We start from the raw sequence: 23,954 nt of genomic DNA, 5'->3' as shown, positions 1-23,954 counted from the left end.
AGTGCTGTGAATAAAGTCGTTTTGGTGTTTTAAAGCACAGTGTTGATACACTATGGGTTTTTGAATATGCTCATGTACATTTGTATGCTAAAAACTCAACAATAACTGTATACTTGTGATTTACATGACATACTTTATGAAAATAGCTAATCTACTGACTAACTGGTTACTTGACCCTGTAATAATGTTGCTTACAGTCAACCAGTAGGTTGAATATATCACATGAAGTCAGGGCCGGTGGGGTAGCGTAGTGGTTAAAGTGTTGGCCTGTCATGCTGAAGACAAGGGTTCGATTCCCCACATGGGTACAATGTGTGAAGCCCATTTCTGGTGTCCCCCACCGTGATATTGTTCGAATATTGCTAATAGAGGAGTAAAACCAGAACTCAAGAAGTTGACATTTTGAAAGTAAGGTCACTGTAGTGTGTATTGTAGCTGTGCACACACTGTAGTGTAACTCTCTCTACTCCTAGCACTGACATTTTGTAAATCAATGTAAACAGTGGATTGTAAATTATTCAGTGCAAAGTAAATTGGTAGCTATAAAACGTGTACTTTTGTATTTCGTTATCATTGATTTTACCATGTGTTTACCTGATGTGTTTTGTTGATGATTTCATTATTGATTGAAACTGCATTCATCTTGGACTGTGTTATGTCACTGGTGTACTGCAATACACTTTTCAATCGATATGTATTGCAATACCAGGGGTTCAAAAATCCCATCGCCCGACGCCCGGGACAAGTCAGTTTTCATTTCGGGCAATCAAATAATGGTATATTACTTGTCCGTGGGCTACTATATAATATCCACTTATGGTTTCAAACTGCAAATAAACTTTGATTTAATTTCATATCTGCTCAAAACGTAGCTATTAAATTTCGCAATGATAATAAAGTAGAGTTATCTTTCTTTGCTATTTATCACTTTTCAATAAATAGTCCAGTAAACATTAACATCAAATACGATGTTGATTTCTTCTTTCATAATTACATCATCATAATTATGTCATAAAATCAGGGCAAGTGGATAATTAGTTTGGACAAGTTACTTTCTTAAGTCACTTGCCCTGTGGCAAGTGGCTTTTTAAAAAAAAATTGAACCCCTGAATACTGTAAATGAAGAAATATATGCTTCACCACATGAAACTCAAATCCCCGGGCTAAAATGTGTCATGAAATTTGTGGGATTAACCCAACCTTTGAACTTGAAAAAAACTGATCAGTGATAAAACCAAGACTAACAGTAGAAATAATTACATGGAGTGGGATGATAATAGTTCCATTAAAATCTTCTATCAGTGAACCTTCACGTGATCCATCTTCCAAGTAAGGCATATTAGACTTTTAGATGGAATAGGTCAGGTCACCACAAAGATGTACAGCTTCCATGCATGGGTACATGAGTGAGTGAGTTTGGTTTTACATCGTTTTTAAGCAATGTTCACAGCTGGGGACACCAGAATTGGGCTTCACACATTGTACCCATGTGGGGGATCTAACCCGTGTCTTCGGCGTGACGAGTCAACACTTTAACCACTAGGCTACCCCACCACCCCCGACTTCATGTGATATGTGCATTGATACATGAGTGAGTTTGGTTTTACGTCACTTTTAGCACAGCAGGAGACACCAGAAATGGGCTTCACACATTGTACCCATGTGGGGGATCTAACCTGGGTCTTCTGCGTGACAAGCAAATGCTTTAACCACCGCCCCCATTGGTACTTGAGATGGCTCAATCCATGGAGCGTAATGTATGCACCATGACTATTGTTACTGCAGTGGAGGTGTTCACGTGAGTGATCAGTGTTAATTTGTAATCTTGAAACGATTTGACCTGAGTGAGCAGAGTGATCTTGTAATCTTGAGATGATTTGACAGATCAGCAAGAACAGTGACACTGCCATACACTGTACGTCAGAACTGTTTGATTAACTTGTATAAGCCAGCTGACCACACTTGATACTGACCTAGGCAAGAAGCTCTGTGTATATCTAGCATTCTATTACATTACATTTTTCATTATGAGCTTCATTATGAGGAACATTGTTTCAACGTGACAATATTACGATATGTTCAGATACAAATACAGTGGACTCTGGCAATATCGGCCTCTGTAAACATCAGCACAAAGTTTCAGTCCCGGCAGAAATGCACTTAACTATCATTTAGAAACTTCTGTAAACATCAACATCTGTCTACTCAGGATATTGGCATTGTGTTTCAGTCCCAACGAGCAAGTTGTTATGAAAACGATCTGTAAAACACGGCACATGAAGGACTGTGCAACCCTTTGATGCAGTTAGGTCCAAATGATGTAACAACACAATTCGCGGTTACTCCCAAGATTATTCAGAAACGGGAGGTGTCAATCAGTTCCTTGTTAATTAGTGAATGGTACGTGTCACTTACATAGAGTAATTTAACTCTTTCAACACCAGTCAACCAGAGGCATTTACTGCCATGACACCGAGTTCCCAGAGACTCTAAGATCATTTATGAAGAAAATTATTATAAAAAGATTTCTTAAATAATATGTATGGTTGCCTATTTCCCGATATCAGTGGCTTTCCGCTCGGTAACATGACACAACAACGGAAAATACCTCCGTTTTCGAAGCTCCGTATGAATAACATGCGAGGCGAATCATTTGATGGCGGGTATCGTTCGAAAGCTCTGAACATCAACAATATCACTGTACCCTTGCCGGGAGTATTTTCACATTTGTAAGAAGCAATTTTATTGGATAAAGATTGGTTTCTAATGACGCTTTTTCGCCACAGTCTGCTATAAGGGTCGTGATTGGTCAGAATCAGACACATGACCTAAGGAAGCCAATCATATTACGGCAAAGGATACCGTCCTCGTAAACAAAAACGTTTAGATTTAGACGATAGTGGGCAGTTTGACTGTAAAAACGAGCAAGAGTTTACATGTTGTTGATTCGAGGGTATTTAAGGTAAATTCGTATGATGTAACAACACAATTTTGGAAACATGACTTCTGTATGATGTGCAGAACTTGGAAAGTGCAGCTGAGGACATTGCACTCGAGGCATCAGCACACAAAATACAAAGTAAGATCAGTGACTTTTTCACAATGTAAACAAAATATACATGTACCTTGTTTTTATTTGAATGAATAAACATGAATGTGCATTCAGACACTGCCTTGTTTCTTATTCAAACATGTTGTTAATGCTAAAGTGACAGAACGAAAGTGAACTTCCCATGTGCGCCGGCATCATAAGCGAACTTGCAACCTGCCTAAACCGGCACTCTGTCAAAACCAGCATTTTTATTTGGTCCCGAGTGATGCCGGTATTGACAGACCCTTTTCTAGTGCAAGCAATGGACAATTGCATTTGCTTGCATGAATTTCATGATTTACTGTAATTTTTCAGTGTGCCTGTTCATTGCTTAAAAAATAATAATATTGGTTTCATTATAAGTTGTAAAATTTAACCTAAAATCAACTAAGAAATTCATTCAGAATCAGTGATTGTTTTTTTAGTCCCTCAGAATCAGCCTTAGTGCAGAATTAAGCAAACTATTTATAAATAGAAATGAAAGTTATCAGATATATCCACTGAAAAACTGGACTACGTTTCTTCAGTTGAACTGTTAAATGCTTGGGTCTTGTGACAACACTAACTGCATAGTAAACATGGTTCATTAGAAGAAAGAAAATGTCCCCATGAAGATCTGAGTTAGAAATGGTCTTCTGCTACCAGTGCTTGTCGTAAGAGACGACTAATGTGATCAGGTGTTCAGGATCGCCGACTTGGTTGACACATGTCATCACATTCCAGTTGCGTAAATTGATGCTCATGCTGTTAATCACTGGATTGTCTGGTCCAGATTTGATTTTCACTGACTGTTGATACCTTGCTGGAATATTGCTGAATGTGGCATTAAACGAAAAACAAACAAAACAGTTTAAATTGTTTTAAACGCCTGATCTTTGATGTTTTTATTGAACACTCTTCTGTTATTTGAAGAAATCTTTTGCCCAATCTGATTTTCGTAGATGTATCTATGCAAAGGAAACGTTACATACATCTTGGAAAATATTTATCTTGGGTCATGGACTTGCTTATACATGTGATTAGAATTCCTTTTTTTTCCTAAATGTCTGCCTTTTTTATGGATTTAACTTTTAAGCCATCTTTTGGTATTTGCCTGCACCAGAAATTCAAAACTTGCCAGTGTAAGAAAAGTCTTGTACACTAAGTCTGACAAATACTTTGAAGTTTTCTTTATCTAAAGTCTGACTTTTGAAGGGGGCCAAAAATTGGCCTTATAATCATACCTCCTTAATTCATTAAATATTATGTATCTGGTTGTTCAAAGAAAACCATTGATATGCCAGACAATCATTCAAAATATTTTTACAGTTATGATTGATGTCACAGTTTTATTGTCATTATACTATGCCTTGTGAACTGTTTTTGATTTAGGGGGAACTTAGATTCATATACCAAAGCAGTAGCCCTCAAGAACCCTGTTCAGTTTCGTTCATTTGAAAGGTAGCTGAGGTTAAGACATGATATGATTAAGTCTGATCAGACTCTCAAGTGGCTGTACAATAGTGATTGATAATATAGGAAGTTCAATGACCTGTTGCGGTACACACTAAGGACGTACAGTTTCATCATTACTCTGATAGGCCGACACTTGTACCCAGTGTACACAGTGTGGATTATATTGAGCATTATCTTGATTGAGGAAAAAGACCCTAACACACACTATCTATTATATAGTGTGCAGTGTCAGTCAGTTTCAAGTAATCACGGTAATGGGAATTCTGCATTATGTGTCATAGAAACTACTTTCAGGAAAAGGAAATGTCCTTGTTACATGTCAGGAAGTAGTGGTAAGTTGGAAGCTTGTCTGATGTTGGAGTCTAATGAAGAGTAAAATTTATCCTTAGTGCTTGTCTCTTGGGATGTTGGAATTGCCATTTACACCAGGGCCCCGTTTCACAAAGCTATCGTAGGGCTGCGACTGTCGTAAGTGTATGTTACAGTATAGGAGGTATGACAGTTGTAACGCCACGATAGCTTTGTGAAGCGGAGTCCAGGGCCCCGGTTCACAAAGCTTTCGTAAGCCTAAGATCTCGTAACTTTCCCGTAGATTCGTACCTCCTATACTGTAACATAGGAAGTATGAATGCTACGAGAAAAGTTACGAGATCTTAGGCTTACGAGAGCTTTGTGAAGCGGGTCCCATGGTTGCAATGAGCATGCAGTAGTCCTGTTATGATCCACTTCTGTATCCCTTCATGAATTCAGTTCATTATTTGTGGTCACTTATAATTTTTAATCAAATATTTACAAAAACTTTTTATGAAAGTGTTTTGACATGGAGCTAGTTTATTTTTATCTAAGTGAGATATGCTAAATGGAATATATATCAAAGCCATGCAATAACCTAATTTGTGTTATTTTGCCAAGGCCCCTTGCAGCACTGTTAATAGGCATTTTTGAGTGCCATTTTTTGCAATGTATTGCTCTGTTTGCTTTATAGAATTTTTTCAACTTAAGCTTTTACATGGCATTTTGTTATTCTAATTTCTTGACATTAATGATAAAGTATTCATGAATAAATATTCATATTTGTTGCTAGATATTTGTAAAGCACATCGTATTCGCCTCATAGTGTATTTGTTGCAGCCCAAGTATGCAGAGAGGTGTTTCATGTTTGTAATTTTGCTAAATGACTATCTGAAGGTGTGCATAAAATATATTGTAATTTGTGCCCAGTGTTGGAAATAAAGAATGAGAATGGAAGGATCCCTGTCATCACGCTCATCATGTTGAATTTTGAAAATATATGGGTCGCTCGATTCAAATACTTGAGCAGCAAACTGCAATGACCTCAGCACCCCAGTAAATTAGGACACAGTAAACTGAATAAAGAAGAAAAAACGTGTAGCAGATAATGTTACTTATGGCACGAGAAAACAGTACTTGAGTGTAACCAGAGTTACCTCCCTTCTTCTGTCAACACTTGCTTTGTCATGAAGTGTGGATGCCAAATGGGTAAATGGCAGAGAAAAGGGGAAATCTATCTACAAGTACAGTATGCTTTAGTTAAAGAAATAAGAGTGTATTAAAGGAATAACATATGGTCAAACCTAACCATATTCCAAGGGTAGTAAAATTCAGAGAATCCTTGTGACATTTCTAAAACCTTTAATGATAATGGACATTTGGCCTGTAGAATACTGTGGTGAAAATATCTTGGCAAAATGGATGAATCTGGTTGCACATATGATGTGATCAACATGAATCACAACCTTGTACTGAACATTTGACATGTTTGGATAAATCCCTATCATTATATTAATACTCATTAATTTTTATTTTCAGCATCCTAAATGACAGTAAATGGCTGAAATCGCATTAAAGAGGAGTCTACCGATTTGTTTCCATGGAGACAACGTCAACGAGTGATCCCATCCCTTCTGAAGAAGGGAATCCTGATGGCCCGGGAAGCCCCGAACTGGAGTTGTTGGCAAAACTTGAAGAAGCAAACAGGTTTGTTTGAGCAGAAGGAATCTCCACACTTCCACGAGTGTAACGTTCCACAATTTAGCAACTGTAAATCAATTTGTATAACAATCAGCTCAAAGAATTCTTTGAATGCGTGGGGGATTGTGTCAAGGCATTCATGAGTATGTGATGTTGAAGTACATTCAAGTATACCTGCCTTATAAGTATAGAAAGATAGAAAATTGTCCCAAGTATTGTAATTATTTGAATGCGTGGGGGATTGTGTCAAGGCATTCATGAGTATGTGATGTTGAAGTACATTCAAGTATACCTGCCTTATAAGTATAGAAAGATAGAAAATTGTCCCAAGTATTGTAATTATTTGAATGCGAAAGGGGATTGTATTGTGTCAAGGCATTCATGAGTATGTGATGTTGAAGTACATTCAAGTATACCTGCCTTATAAGTATAGAAAGATAGAAAATTGTCCCAAGTATTGTAATTATTTGAATGCGTGGGGGATTGTGTCAAGGCATTCATGAGTATGTGATGTTGAAGTACATTCAAGTATACCTGCCTTATAAGTATAGAAAGATAGAAAATTGTCCCAAGTATTGTAATTATTTGAATGCGTGGGGGTGGGGATTGTGTCAAGGCATTCATGAGTATGTGATGTTGAAGTACATTCAAGTATACCTGCCTTATAAGTATAGAAAGATAGAAAATTGTCCCAAGTATTGTAATTATTTGAATGCGTGGGGGATTGTGTCAAGGCATTCATGAGTATGTGATGTTGAAGTACATTCAAGTATACCTGCCTTATAAGTATAGAAAGATAGAAAATTGTCCCAAGTATTGTAATTATTTGAATGCGTGGGGGATTGTGTCAAGGCATTCATGAGTATGTTGTGTCAAGGCATTCATGAGTATGTGATGTTGAAGTACATACCTCAAGTATACCTGCCTTATAAGTATAGAAAGATAGAAAATTGTCCCAAGCATTGTGAATTATTTGAATTGCGTGGGGGATTGTGTCAAGGCATTCATGAGTATGTGATGTTGAAGTATATTCAAGTATACCTGCCTTATAAGTATAGAAAGATAGAAAATTGTCCCAAGTATTGTAATCCTGACATTGTCTGTACATCATAATATTATTTTGCAGGGTTGGCAATCGATATATATCATAGAGATTGATAATCGTTAATTAAATATTAATCGATCCCTTAATATCAGAGAAGAAACTTTGAGCAAAAGTGCCAAGAAAGTCTTAAAGAAATCAATATATTTCACATTATTGGTGAGTGGTGACATATTCATACATGGATAACTAACCAAACAGCACCCTGAACATAATGTAGAATTAAGTCCTAACTTTGTGTATTGTGTAAGTAAATTACATCTATATTTCATCGCAAAGGTTTATGTAGGATGTTACCGATGCCACATTTTCATACCAATATTCATTCATTCTTCCCATGGACAATATTTCTGATTAGCAATCTTTTTAGCCAGCTCTATTAATAGTATTATTTTGTAGAAAGCATCATATTGAAATCTTTACTTCATGATGCATGGTCAATTTTGAGTCTGACAGGTTGATCTGTCGACCAGGGCCCGGATCCACAAAGCGTTCGTAACATTACGACTTGTCGTGACTTTGCAGTTTGTCATAGGCTAACGAATGTCGTAGTGCTACGAACGTTTTGTGGATCAGGACCCTGTATCTTATACCATGAAGAACATGTGGTGGTTATAACTTTTTGTGCCATATTTTACACATAAAGATCGTTAAACACAATAAGCACCACTTACCAACTTCTAGACAAATCTATGTGTCTACTCAACACAGCACTGTGTCTGTGATGGTGATGCTGTAGAACACAGGGGGATACAATCAATATTCAGGACTTGGGGAATATCTATAGCTGAGCTTGTATAGAACAGTTAAACTACCAAAATCAGTGTATGCAGCAACCTCAATTTCTCTACCTTGAAAATGGGGGCGGTGAGGTGGCCAAGTGGTTAAAGTGTTCGCTCGTCATGCTGAAGACTGGGTTTGATTCCCCTTACAGGTACAATGTGTGAAGCCCATTTCTGGTGTCCCCCACCATGATATAGTTGGAATATTGCTAAAAGCAGCATAAAACCCAACTCACTCACTCCTCACACCATGACTCACTCCTCACTCACTCACTGGACTCACTACTCACTCACTCACTCACTCACTCACTCACTCACTCACTCACTCACTCACTCACTCACTTGAAAATATTCTGCCCTGTGGAATAACAGTTCAAATTCTCTGAATGACATTTAGAAGTGATAAACATAAGGGAAAATTTATGGACTAGTTTAATAACACCCACAATGTCAACCAACAAACAATCATGTAACATTTCTTAAAACATTTTAAACTGTGAATACTCAATAGTTATGTGTTGTGTGCCATCCTACGAAATAATTAAACAGTTCTTTATGATGAGTGAAGGATCAAAATATTATTAATAGGACAGTTTACATGATATATCTTTTGTTACAAGTCTTCAAAAATAAAATATTAAAAATATGTTTGAATGTTTTTGACACTGTCCCTAAGCATAAGTGACTCATCCTATTTGTTTTTCGTTGAACTCACATCCCATATCAAATTCTGTCAAAGTGCATTCAGTGTCTCCTGTGATATTCATCCTGCAATCCCTAACGCATGTTGAAAACAACATAAAATATCGCCTTACTTTTTTAAGTGTGTTATAACAGGGTATGAAACTCGCAAAAAATTCAGCCAGACCACAGAGCTCGTTGGATGTAAACCTTGCCAGCCCTGACCAAAATTACCTGCCTGCAAATAATTTACGTTTGACAAGCGACATAGTTTATCATCCAATTGGAATTCATCATTTATTTTTTACGAGTGAATTAATAATGATCTATTATCCTGAAATATGATGAATATCTTCATATACATTTCTATATGACCGTCGGGCAGGTGAATTTGAGAATCTAGCACTCCGTGTTGAAAATAACCAGTCCCGGGCGGTCGGGCAGGCAGGTATTTCGAAACTGGTTATAATATGGAACAGATAAATACATGCTTTTCCTTGTCTGAATTGCCAGGTTGCAGTATAGTGAACATGGTTTGCCTTGTAATATACATACGACTAATTGAACAGAGATTAGAGGAGATTGGGTATAATATGTTGAGAGTGTGTTTGGTTTAGATGTACAGAAGGTGTAACTGACCTAATTGTAAACATTTCACTGTTTGCAGTAGTTTGCACTGTAAATATATTGTCTTGGAGTATGATTATCAGCACGGAAGTTGATGTTAAAGGTCTATGATTATATTTCTTTGAATTTGGAGGATGTGGTGTCAAAATCAGGGGACACAGTATTGAAACAATTAACAGAATACGCCTTGATTTTCATTGAAGAAGTTTGTAAATCTTAAACTGACAGTGTCCGCTCAGATTATTTTTTCCTTCTTAATGATAAGTGATGAAATAATCTGTTTATCAGTAACAGCATGGCATATATCTCACATCTCAATATGACATTCACTGAATTGGCTTAAAAAAACATAGGGACAGTTATGTCCGTAAGGGAATGTTCATAAATTGTTTGGGTTTTTGGTTTGTTTTTGTTGTTTTTTTTTGGGGGGGGGGGCTGTGTCCATGTCACCCATTTTGTACTGGGTATTTAAGGGGATCATCAATTTTTGTTAACATGTATAAAGGGGGTGTGGGTCATTGATTGTGTACATTTTGCAGATGGGAAATCACTTACTTTGTACATAAAGATTAGTGAGGTCATTCACATTGAACATGCTTCTCCATAAAAATATAAAAATCATCATCACCCCCAGCCATAAATTATGAACGGTCCCTAAATTCATAACTTTGTTATAAAGTTCAGTAACATATTTCAAACGTTCTTGTCCAATTCTCAGCTTGAGAATTTGGCCATTTGTCTAAACTTGTGTCATGCTGGAACTCACTAAGTGATAACTGTTGTATCTTCTGACAATAATGTAAAGTTACAAATTGAGGCTAGTTGACTCAAATGTCTTTACAGTTTGGTTGTAAGACCTGTCACAGAAATATATATCTCTTCTTTAGCTTACTTAGGCTTAGATAATTTTAATAACGATTTATCACATTTGAATATTTCAGTAAGGACTTTAAAGTTTTCCACTTCAAACTTTCTGATTTCAAACTGATAAAACACATTATGGTTGCTCGCTTGCTGAGGGCCTGAGTGTAGCAGTTGATGTGGTATTTGCTGAGTAAGGAGTTGCTGGTATTTGCACACTACAACACTGTGTGACACTGTCCGGAAAGCATGAGTCAGTTTACCTGTGGCAGCTGTGTAATACACAATCTATGAACTCATTACATCACTCAGGATGCAATTACAATACTTAAGCCACCACTCAAGTAAAATTCTTAAAAAAATCATTAAACATTTAAAAACTGTGGCATCGCTTCTTAAGATAATAAATTTTCTTGTACCGATGTTGCAGGAAACTGGAAGCTGATGAGAAGTCTTGCAACGCCCTGGTAGCTCATTCCCCCAACCCCGGGCACTCGCGGAAAGGCTCTGGCTCTAGTGTGATCTCTACCACTTCCTCAAACAGCCACTACAGTGCTCAAGTCTCCTACGAGGAGGAGGCAGGTGAGTCACACAACAATCTCTCACTGTACAACTGCATGTTCAGTGTAATTTATTACTGTCCACGAAACAGTCTGTGTCTTTAATCAATCCCAGGATATTATTTTGTTTGGCATTTTGAAATTAACATAAATGTGCTACAGTTTGACTACTAACATGTGCTTGTGGACTAAAGCTTTTATGTAATATTACAATGTTTGAAATAAAGCATGGCAGTCAGGGGCTTCTTGACTTAATCCTAATGTAATGAGTTATAAATTTGGGGGGTCGGTAGGTCTGTTGGTGTAGATACGTACCATAGTATGATATGAAGAGGAGGACCCCCCCACCATGCTTTAAGTAAATGACATGCAAATATATTTTGCAGACTTGTGAAGAAAAAATAAACAGAATTAATTTCTGGGTAATTGATGTTATGGTTAAATACAAGTAACTGATTTTGTGGAAGAATGAAACCTGTTTAAATTACTGCTGGTTGACATGTTTGAATCCAAAGTGAGGTTTAGGCACATGGTACACAGTATGCTCGATAAAATATGGTACTTTATTCAGTTGTTGATCACATTACGATTTAATGTAGTGTTTGATGGTTAAAAGAGGTTTAACTTTTATGAATTAGGGCCCAATGTGTGGGTGCAGGGGATGAATGCTCTGCATGCAACATATTTCTAATAGGGGGCTGTATGTGATCTGACATTGGGTTATCTATCTTTATGTAGTCATCTTTAAAACAGTATTCATGTCATTGTAGCATGTATAATTCATGTGTCATTGTGGAGCCAGTTGTCAGCTATTTCCATCTCATACAGCACTTTGGCTTGGTTGGTTTGAAAGATTGAGATATGCTATGATTTCTTTTTTAAGCTTACTTGTTCATGGAAAACATTGTATGAAATACTGCAGAAGTAATAGGATATTTCACAGCATGATGTTCACATTGGTTAGAGCATGTATTCATTGCTTGTCATGAAGGATTGTTGCAAGATACAAAGCATCATTGGCTATATGAAAATATATGCATACTTTTCACCATTTTGTTCAGGCATATGCTATGCTGTAGGCAAATAAAACCTTGAGAAAGGTTTGGGGGACTTTCAGTGGACATTCTCAATTAGCTAGTTATTATTCCAAAAGGTTTGGAATACTGCATCTCAACTATGTTTCTTTTAGTGATTGAGTGAACCCATGATAGTCCGGGTTAGAATTGATCTTCAGTAACCCATGCTTGTCGTAAGAGGCAACTAACGGGATCGGGTGGTCAGGCTCGCTGACTTGGTTGACACATGTAATCGGTTCCCAGTTGCGTAAATTGATGCTCATGCTGTTGATCACTGGATTGTCTGGTCCGGACTCGATTATTTACAGGTTGTCGCCATATAGCTGGAATATTGCTGAGTGCGGCGTAAAACTAAACTCACTCACTAGTGACTGAGTGAATTGTTCTGGAGTGTCCAGACATCATCGTCATTACCACATGTTTGTCTACACAACATGAAGTCCTCCACCACCTGTGACTACAATTAACTGAAGGTGTGTGTAAAGCATGGAAGTCAGATGAGCCTCACCCACATACTATTGCCTGACATTCAGGTGGTTCGTAGGATAGATGGCTAACAGTCAGTGGCAATTGAGAAACATTTACTGTCTGTGTTATGTAAACTGAGTAAATTCTCGCCAGAACCAGGTATTTTCTTGTTTGGTTTGTTGAAAATAGTGACTTCATCACATAGTAGCTGTTGTATATATAGGTGATAGTCACATGTAGTGTATAACATGTGAGGTACTGATGATGATCAGACACATGGTGGACATGTGTCTCTTGCACACAAGTGTACCTCATGATTGAGGCTAGTCTCCATCTAACCCTTTTGTTTGGATGTCAGAGTGAGTGTGATTGAATTTAGTTTTACGCTGCTTTTAGCAATATTCCAGCAATATCACGGCGGGGGACACCAGAAATGGGCTTCACACATTGTGCCCTTGTGGAGAATTGAAACCATGTCTTTGGCGAACAAACAAATGCTTTACAACCAGGCTGCCCCACCACCCCTATGGATACCAGAGAAGTGTCTGATGTTTCAACCTATATTTCATAGCTGCTAAGAATAGATAGAACTTACACTGGGAGTGCAGTCAAAACTTTCAATCCTTATTTTTATCTCTGTCACAAGGAAAGTGCCTAAATATTTAAGCATGTGCTTAAGACAGCCTATGAGTGACCATGGCATAAACAGTATTTGTGTAGCTTTGTATAACAAAAACATGGTGACTACACAAAGTTTACTCGATAAATTTGGTTGTTTTGGAAGGTACTTGCTATCAAATATTGCAGTACTGAAGGGGGCAGGCTTTAATTTCAGTGTGACATGTGCATCCGGTTTTCCACTCATTTGATGTGACTTGATCACTTTCTGTAGATAACAATGATATAAGACTGAAATAAAGAAATCAGAGTCACTGTAACTCACGGGCAAGGTCATGGGGCGGATTTCTCAGTTCTGGCAAGGACCATAGCTCACCCGATGTATTAAGTGAAAACTTCTAACTCAGTGAACCAAATTTCGATCTTGCACCCTAACTTGTTTAGCTGCAGTATATGTTTCATACCAATTACATCCTTTGTCTTTGGATCAAGAATATTTGATGGATAGAAAACACTAATTTCTGCCCATCGATGCTGATGCACATTTAATGCTTCAAATGCTGTACCTACAAGCTATGTCTTAACAGGTATGTGCTTTGATAAAATATCTTGAAAGATAGAAACTTTTTAAGTGACTTATGCATTTCCACATTTGAAAATTCCAATGTACGAGTGTCCCACAGAAGGGTTTGGCTCCCAGCATCAGATCATAATTTCAATGTATGAGTGTCCCACAGAAGGGGTTTGGTTCCCAGCATCAGATCATAATTTCAATGTACGGTCCCAGCATCTGTGTCCCAAAGAAGGGTTGGCTCCAAGCATCAGATCATAATTTCAATGTATGAGTGTCCCACAGAAGGGGTTTGGCTCCCAGCATCAGATCATAATTTCAATGTTTGAGTGTCCCACAGAAGGGTTTGGCTCCAAGCATCAGATCATAATTGGGAGGAAGTCTCACAATTCTATCAAAGCTGAAAACAGAGTCGTCTCCCTTGAACTGATTGTCATTTCTTTAGATACAGACATGGATGTAAACTAAGGCTTAGTCTCTGAATATATATAATTTTGATAGTAACAAACAAGCCCATTTATATTGAAAAGGAGCCCTAGGGAGACCAGAGATTCAGAACCTGAGGAAATCTAGACTTGCTTTATGTATGGCTTTAGCACTGAAGAGAGGGCTTGGCAGTAGGGAAATTAATGTGGTTCAGGGACTGTGAGACAGACTAACATGGATGTTATTTCATTGTCTGTGATACAAGTCACTACACAAGTTTAGTCAGAGGTATGTGAACAATTATTGAGTAATTATTGGATCACATTGGTTATAAATATCAGTATGAAAGAAGGAATGTTTCAATGGAAATTAATGAGGCATTTCACTTCTGAAAAAACATTTTTATAAGACAGGACAAAGATATAGTCCCCTTAAAACCATCACTTGTAAAAACTTTAGGAAGTTCAAATAATGATGGCTTGTAACTTGTTTTGCAAGAGTAGTTTTGGGGGCTGAAAGCCTAATGAAGTAATATCCAATAAGGCTATCTACACAAATTCTTTTAAATGATGTGGAAACTTGACGAGATATTTCAGAACAGGTTCCAGCTTTGAAGCCAGCTGTACACTCATGTTTGGAGCAGCTACTTTTAGATATGAACTCCAAATGCTAATTACATGGTGTGATATTTGACTGACAAATATGGGTGTTATAAAACGAGAAGTGAGAAATTCAGCAAGGGTTTTCTTGTATCAATGTCGAAAAAGAAATGTGTATTGTACTGCCGCAGAAAAACACATAATGCACCGGTGTATCGTTTCACCCCAAGTCTAAGTGCCTATTTGTACTTCCCTGGTAACAACTCATAATTACAAGGCCCTGTTGCACAAAGCGATCTTCACGTTAAGACTGTGTGAAAGTATGGTAGTTACGATGACCTATGTGCTACAATTGCTTAGTGCAACATAACCCAGGTCAATATATTATATCAAAATAGTGATATCATGTCCAGATACTGTATTATAAATAGTAATAATCAAGGGTTTCCTTACCTCCCATGCCCCAGGAGCCTTATTACAGTGTCATCATACTTGTTCATGTGACCTCTACAATAAGCAGGAAACAGGAACAAGAAAGTGATGGGCAGGATTGTGGCTAGTCTGGGTCATGCAGTGGGGTGATGTTTTTGTGGAATCAGATTGCTTGATCACAAACCATGAATAGGAATATTGGCTATAATCTTGATAATACTGTGTCATTGGGAAGTATTTGCTATTTCTGTGGTGTGTAACTGTCTGAACTGGTTGCAAGAAAATATGACACGGAAATCAGGTTCTTTTAAGATGGGTAAGCATGGTAAGTTTTTTCATTCTTATCCGTGTGCATGTAATGGGTGAAAGTGAGTTATGGTTAGTGCACAGTAAGTCTTATTTTTATGTTGAAACCTTCTTTGGTTGTGTCTTAGCCTGTGGCAGTGTATAGGGAAATGACAGGCCTTATAATCTAGTTTCATGCATGATCTTGCATTAGATGTAGCTGTGTATTTATGAAATAGAATATCAGATTTTGCATGAATTTTCACTTCAATGACTTCTCTTATGTTTAAAATACATTTGATGGTCTTACCAGAGCTGTGATGCTAAAAGTACTTTATAATTATGATAAATAATAAAGAGAAATACATTATATAAATTCCACTGATGGAGACTTTTAGGTAATACTTCGAAGGTGTAAAAAGCCTGCCCTTCAATTTTGCTTTGTCTTTGGCCCCATGAAACTGAAACTCTACTTGAACAAGAACGACAACAATCTACACTTAGGTTTGTGTTCAGTTTCCACAAGACTGAGTTTAACAAAATCTTTAATGTAAACCCAGTTTATTGTCATCAGTGAAGTGTTTTTATATTGACGTGTAACTGAAGTTACAGCATTGTGAGCCACAGATCCCATTTCTCTTTGCACTTTGAGACCCGTGAAGATCCAGGTTAGAATTGGTCTTCAGTAACCCATGCTTGTCGTAAGAGGCGAGTAACGGGATCGGGTGGTCAGGCTCGCTGACTTGGTTGACACATGTCATCGTATCCCAGTTAGGTAGTATGATGCTCATACAGTTGATCACTGGATTGTCAGAAAGATTATCACTTTAGCTGCTGTATACAAACACTGGTAAATATATTTTCAAACCAAACGTAAAGTTGGCATTTTCATCATATAGAACATTTAGAATGAGCAGATACGTCAACTGTTATATATATTCTGAATCTGACAAATCGAAAACAAGTTTCATTCAGAGGAATCATGCACAGTACATCCATAACCATTCAGGACATTATAATACCCTGAAAAATAATATCATTATACAGAAAAATAGTTACCCCCATTTGTCAAAATAGGACACCTGTTTCAGTGGTGTTTTCATTTAACTGGTAGTCGATGTTAAAACATTTTACTTCCTGAGTTTGGTCAGGACTATAATTAAGTTTAGAATATTGTTTCCTTGTCATGATAAAAACACTTTGCAAGCATTTCCAATAAATACATTATTCACCAATTGTATAGATATGACACAGTAAATAGGGATTCGAATGTTTTGAATTTTGTTTTATTCTGAAAATGCTGCGTCAGTGAAGTGATGATGAGAAAAAGTTTTTTCGGCCGTCCCGCTAAGATGGAAGAAGGTATGTCAGACATCACGTTCTATTGGTTCTGTGACTGAGTACATAATTTCCCATTCTTGTGGAGTTGGTTACAGTTGTCCTAGAATGAAGACGTGTTTAGTTTTCTTGATTATATTTGTTGATGCATGTCATTTTTGTATTTTCTGGTGTTTCAGTTGCTTTGCATTGTTTTGCTCGCATGACAACGAATTGCAGAAAAGTTGAAGTGATTTTTTAATTTCAGTTACTTATCATGATGGAGGAGTCTGTGAATACTTAGGAGTGACAGTAGTTGTGGTTCCTAATTATGTATTATTATCTTGAATGATCATTTTATTCATTTGTGCCACAATGGGGATTATGGGTTTGAATTGGTCCCCAGCAACAAAAAAGTGCTTGTCTGCATAAGAAGATTTAGAGGATTGAGGGGACAGAATCACCACATGGGTAGAATGTGTGAAGCCCATTGATTGAGTTCTGGAATATTTGCAGCGTAAAACCAAACTCAGAGTCAGTCTGAATAAGAAGATTTAGAGGATTGAGGGGACAGGTTCGGTGACCGAGTCTGATTTGGTGGAGTGTCAGATGTGCCCTGATGATAAGGATGATTGCTCACAATATCAATCACTGGTTTGCCTGCTCCAGACTTTAAGTTATTGGCTGCTGTTGTATAACTGGAATATTGCTCTATGCTGATATGGGGATGTGTGTGTCTAGTTTTGTGTTAGCTGAGTAGTTTCTTCATAATGTACAACTGAGCAGGTGAAGAAGAATATGTAAGCAAACAGAGAAGAATATGATTTCTGTGCAGTCAATATGCTGACATATGATATTTTGACGACATTATCTTTTCGGTAGAAAATGTTTTGTTTGCAGTTTTGTTTATTAACAATCAGGTTACTGAACTTACCACCCTATAGTAACTGATGATAATCAAAGCTGCTAATGTTGTTATATTTGTTAACATGGTTGTCAGTCTGGCTTTATTTCGGGATCTGTTGAACATATAATTCCTGACTGATAGCTGCTAGACAAAGCAATGTCCATTTTCCTCATGTAAAAATATATTTCATTTGTTGATCAGGCCAGACCAATTTTATTTCTTGTTTAACGGTTTTTTGTCCTCAGAAAACCTAAAGGCAGGAGGGGAAAAAAATAAAAATAAAAATAAATAAATACTAAATGTATTTTACTTTTGGCAATTTGTGAAGTGTATATGGGGCAAAACACAATCTAAGAAAGCCTTTTCTTGTACATTTACAGTGTTGATCAATAAAACATTAGGATTTTATATTTTGAGCGGGGAAAATTAATCTTTATTTTTTTTCTTATTCATGAAAAAAAACGACCGGCAGATCCGTATAACAAGAAATAAAATTGGTCTGGCCTCATGATCAATAAATGCTTGTGTACATGTACTTATGGGAGGCAGTTCTACAATAGATTTTAGTTTATACACATTCTCTAGCCACGTAGTTTGAGCATAGTTTGCCACCCTGAAGACATAGGTTTGGTTCCACTCATTGGTACAATGTGTAACTATGGCTGGAATATTGCTAACTGCAGCATAAAACTATACTCACTGTCATTGAACATTGTTCATCGGCTTTGTTTATCAGCATTGTATCATTGTTTATTCATTTGCATTGTTCATCCATTCACATTTTTCAGCAGCAATGTAACATTGTTCTTTCATCTGCATTGTTCATATGCATTATTCACTCATCAGCATTGTTCAGCATGTTGACAGAGACAGAGAGGTACTCTTGACAGTCTGTCAAGAGACATTTCTAAGATGTATATAAATAATGTTATGATTCCACAGCTTACTTTACTATAATTGTTGAACATGAGCTAATTATTAACGGCTCATCAGGTTTAGTTTATGTGTAATAATGTGGAGTTGGCATTGGATTTCTGAAGAAATGTTGCCAAGTGAACATGGCAGTGTATGAAATAAGCCAAAAATCCAGCCAGACATCAGGGCTGGTAACTTCAAAGTTAAGTAAGTCCAAAATGGATTTAACCAGACCAAATATGGTGAATTTATTCAGATGTATGGAACATCTAAAAAAAAATACCAGACCATCGGGCTGGCTAGCTGTCAATTTAGACCATCCGTCAGAAATCTAGACTGTCTCGGTCGGTCGGACAGGCCTTAATTCATACACTGAAACTTGATAAGTTGGCCAGATGAGTGTTAGGACAGGTTTGTCACTCTTACACAATCAGTACTCCATTTATTTAATGAAATATTCACCCCCTTCCCAGCTTTTATTTCTGAAACTACATATAGTAGCCTAGGATTGCATTCAATTATGTAATCGATTGCATTTGTCCAGTGAGATTTCTTTGCCATACACTAATGAAACATAAATAAGATCTAAGCTTATATTTCCTTTCCTCAGAGAAAATTGAGGTTCAGGCATTCAGTATTTATATCTGGTAACCATGGTAACCTCTGAGAATTCCGGATTCAATCTGAGAATTCCATTAGAACTCGAGCAACGTATGCTCATCATATTTGTGACTTATTGGATCAGGTTGTTATGTTCAGGGTACTTGGTTGATGACAGGTCATCATACCATAGCAGCATGGAATGTTGTTCATCATATCAATCACAGGATTGTCTGGTCCAGATTCAAATATTTACAGGTTGCCAGGATCATTTCCGAGTGTAGCAATAAACAGCAAACTTGGATGCTGATGGCCACTCTAGGTGGTGTTTTAACCCTTTTCAAGTCATTATGAAAAGTGTATACCTTCCCCCAAGTCCCTGTTTGTATTGATACAGTCTGTCATGAAGCATGTTTCTGGGGTTGAAGCTGACAGCTTGCTTATCAATGTATTTTCAAGCATATTCATGGCTTAATGTTCACAAAGGTGAACTGGATTTCAGCACTGGACTTGGTGGAGAGGGTATTTGGTCACAAAGTCATGTAACTTCTGCATATTAGTGGCAGAGTGCGATTTCGTTTTTTATTGACTACCTGCACCAAGTGCAACCTGGCTTATAGGTTTGGCTTAACCATCAAATAGTGTCACTGGTTCTAAAAAGTAACAACCCGTGAAGATCCCGGGTAGAATAGGTCTTCAGCAACCCATGTGCTTGCCATAAAAAGGCGACTATCTTGTCGTAAGAGGCGACTAACGGGATTGGGTGGTCAGTTTCGCTGACTTGGTTGACAAATGTCATCGGTTCCCAATTGCGCAGATCGATGCTCATGCTGTTGATCACTGGATTGTCTGGTCCAGACTCGATTATTTACAGACCGCCGCCATATAGCTGGAATATTGCTGAGTGCGGCGTAAAACTAAACTCGTAACATAAATACTTATTTTGCAATTTTCATAACAAGTACTCAGAATCAGATACATTCAAGAGAACCAGATCCCATGATGATAAATGATGCATATACTGTTTCTATTTGCATTACCTTTATGTATAAATATCAATTATATGATTACTGCTGTGTTACTGACTTAAGGTGAGGTGAAATTGGGTTTAACGTCGTACTTGAGAATATTTCGCTCATATGACGACATGCATGTGTGTGTATGTGTATGTGCGGCTGCTTGTACTAGCCCAGACTGAAGCTGGTTTTATAGTGCTAGCCCACTGAGATACCATGCTGCAGTGAAGCATGAATACCCTACTCAGACACATCCCGTTAATTCACACAATGACTGACAGCTGACCAGTCCTTGTTGTACCCATTAATGCCGAGAGCCAGGCAGGGACCAACAAGTACCATATTTTAACATCTTTTGGTATGACGCGGTCGGGGATCGAACCCGCGACCTTCCGCTGCAACCGGCTGCAACCTGTTACTGAAGATAACCTGCACCAGGAACTTTTAACATGCACCAGTGCAGGTTGTAAATAGCGAAATCGCACCCGTATGGCTATAAACAGGGAGTTGTGTGCATAGCCACTGTCACCATGACATGATATTGATGGAATAATGGATGAAGTGTTGGCTCATTTTCACAAGAAACTAGGTTTGATGCCTTACATAAGGCACATTTACATTTTTCACAACACAATATGGCAGGCATATTGCTGAACCGGGTGTCGGACACTTAATTAAGAAAAATATTGAAAAAGTTGAAATATACAAGCTTGATGTTTCATACACCTCATCAGATTTTATTTGATCAGTGATTCATCATTGTCAAAGAGTTTCAAAGAGTATAGAACAGGTATGGATAATAAATTATCTGCAGGAATTTCTATGTTATCTATTGTATTTCAGCTGCCAATCCATCTGAAAACTTGTGGGAGACATGGGGTCGTCTCGTCAACGAGTGGGACAGTATCAAGAAAAAAACAGGCTACATCAAGGTAGGAACACATTCAGGATGTTTCTGATGATCAAGTGCTACATTCAGATGATCAGATGAACATTTTATTAAACTCCTTGAATAATCCCGTCAAACCACGAGTTTTGACAGGCTTCAGTTAAATATCACATTTAGTAAATTTTCTCTCAGAATTCTTAACATGATGTTCATAATGTATTATCCATATAGCAAAACATCTAATTGTTCCATTGTATATTTCATTGATAGGAAATTTTAGTATTGATATGTGTGTCCACTGAAAAGTATCACAGTTTATTACCCACGTGATCAAAGTATGGGTAGTTGCATACTGATCTTTTACGTCACACGAGTGTCGTATCGCGTTGACCTGTGTCGTAATGACTTGACCTGAGATTCTAACGATTTGATTGGATAACTGATGACCTCTCAATTAGGTCACGTTGTGACGGAACTACATTTTCATTCATTACACACACGTGAATTCATTCATTCTACAACTTGTATGCATTGTGGGAATGTAAACATTGTGAACGTTGCCGTGAGTCCAACTGAGACATTATATCCGTCGAAAATCTTAAACGCAAAGTTTCCACCAGTGATTTTAGCCGAGTGAAGCAACTGCAAACCAAGAAACGGGGTGCTACGAAGTAGTTTAATGTAGGAGGCTGTACGAGGCGATGACAACTGACATGCATCGTGACGTCGGTTACCAGGGGGGCAGACGAGCAAGGCGTAGTGACGTCATTACAGTGTGAAGTCATGCAAAAAGTGTACTAAGAACAACATTCTTCCGCAACCTCTTTATGAAACCGGTTTCGGTTTGAAACCACAACGATTCTAAAACTACGCTATTTTGTCAATTTAATGTATGTAAGACGTGGGTAATAAATAAAATACCTCACTCGTTCTCATAACATACGAATTATACGAAATTACCTTCCTATGGTTTCTGAAACTCGTGACCTTCCATAGGAATGACACTCGTTTCGTATAATTTGTATGTAATGAGACCGAGTGTAGTATTCTCTATCTATCAGTAAATTGATTAATTTTGAATTTTCTAATCACCCTATCAGTGTCAAGGTATCTATTTTCACTACAAGTGTTTGAGGCATTCAAAACAGCATGTCTGATTTCTGAATCTCGAAAATGAACTAAACAACACATTCCCACAGTAGAGTATAGCAGAAGTGTTATATTGTTATGGATATGTTCAGAAAGTTATTCCATCAAAAGAATATATGTGTTCTGCGTTGGTTCACATACGCACAAATAATAATTTCCATTTTTCCTATGGTATTTGAATCTAGGGTCTGAAAGATTGTCACGCCGAAGACCCGGGTTCAATTCCCCACATGGGTACTATGAGTGAAGCCCATTTTTGGCGTCCCCCGCTGGGATATTGCTGGAATATTGCTGGAATATTGCCAAAAGCGGCGTAAAACCAAACTCACTCACTCACTCACTCACTCAACAAAGAAATCTATCTATCTTAAACTTCTAATCAGGTGCAAAACAATGACATCAGTAGGATTCTTGGAAGTCAGGGGAAGTATTGTAGCTCATGATTTCAACCATTGGTTTCTCTGGCCCAGACTCAATTATTTACAAACCATTCACAAGCTTATTTTCTTCCTTCCTCAGGAACTGGTTCGGAAAGGGATTCCGCATCATTTCCGTGGTCTAGCCTGGCAGCTGTTACTTGGGGTTAATGACTCCCAGTTCAAACAGCTGTACGCAGAATATCTCAAGAAAACCTCACCATGTGAGAAACTTATACGCCGAGATATTGCAAGGACTTTTCCCGATCACGATTTCTTCAAAGAGAAGGATGGGTTAGGACAGGAAAGTCTTTTCAATGTCATGAAGGTGAGAAGATTGAGATGTTTATTATGTGTATGTCTATTTCGACAAGTAGCAAAGTTTAGTCAAGCGTTTCTGTGAGGAGCTGAATGATTTAATATACATTGAACATGTTGATGCTATACATGATATTGTATTGTGAGGTCAATAATGGAAGGGGGCAGGGACGTCTAATTCACAATGCAGAGTTCCATCCCTTGGGCATGCCTGAAACATGACTGTGGGTTCAAGTTAAAGATCGATGCAATTATGATTCCAAGTGGAAAACGTGTGAGACCTGCATTACCTAATGCTTTCCTCCCATGTTAAGCTGAAACACTGAGATATCTGAAATATTGTTCAAAGTGACATTAAATCACTTGCTTACTGAAGACAATACAATCAATGAAAACGAAGGTTCATGAATCTGAGATAATTTTCTCATTTGTTAATGAAATAAATAATAATAATAGGGATATTTTATAAAGCGCCAGTGTCCACCCACGAATGCATGCTCATGGCACTGAGAACCGATATACAAGGAAAATGAAGAGTCACTGGAAGGCTTTAGTGAAGAAAAGGGCCTTAAGAATTTTCTTGAAAGAATCAGTTGTTTCAGAAAGTTTTATGTGGAGAGGCAAAGAGTTCCATAGGAGTGGAGCAACATGTTGAAAACTTTTCTTTCCGTAGGAACCTGAACATATTCCTATATATGTTGGCTGGGTGACATGCCACCATGTCCTAGCCAGTGGGATGTTGATTATAATATCAACTGCTGCAATGACTGGTCTAGAAACCGTTAAAGGCCACCATCATGT

The 23,954-nt window shown here is 37.6% G+C and overlaps 2 protein-coding genes across 2 annotated transcripts in view; one reads left to right on the top strand and one right to left on the bottom strand.

Moving 5' to 3' along the window:
• LOC124278836 (peptidyl-prolyl cis-trans isomerase pin1-like) overlaps positions 1–15,424 on the bottom strand; it is a 51,793-nt gene extending 36,369 nt beyond the window's left edge. The window contains 1 exon segment of the mRNA XM_046714610.1: positions 15,363–15,424. Coding sequence (XP_046570566.1) covers positions 15,363–15,409 — 47 coding nt within the window. The 5' untranslated portion in view covers positions 15,410–15,424.
• LOC124278835 (ecotropic viral integration site 5 ortholog-like) overlaps positions 1–23,954 on the top strand; it is an 88,248-nt gene that overhangs the window by 20,364 nt on the left and 43,930 nt on the right. The window contains 4 exon segments of the mRNA XM_046714609.1: positions 6,377–6,544; positions 11,022–11,173; positions 21,225–21,313; positions 22,939–23,163. Of these exon segments, the coding sequence (XP_046570565.1) occupies positions 6,438–6,544; positions 11,022–11,173; positions 21,225–21,313; positions 22,939–23,163 (573 nt within the window). The 5' untranslated portion in view covers positions 6,377–6,437.

The sequence above is a fragment of the Haliotis rubra genome, unplaced genomic scaffold (genome assembly GCF_003918875.1).
Source record: "Haliotis rubra isolate DU_JTF1 unplaced genomic scaffold, ASM391887v1 Scf242, whole genome shotgun sequence".
Lineage (NCBI taxonomy): Eukaryota > Metazoa > Mollusca > Gastropoda > Lepetellida > Haliotidae > Haliotis > Haliotis rubra.
The sequence above is the reverse complement of the archived record's forward strand: the minus strand, read 5'-3'. Positions and strand labels throughout refer to the sequence as shown.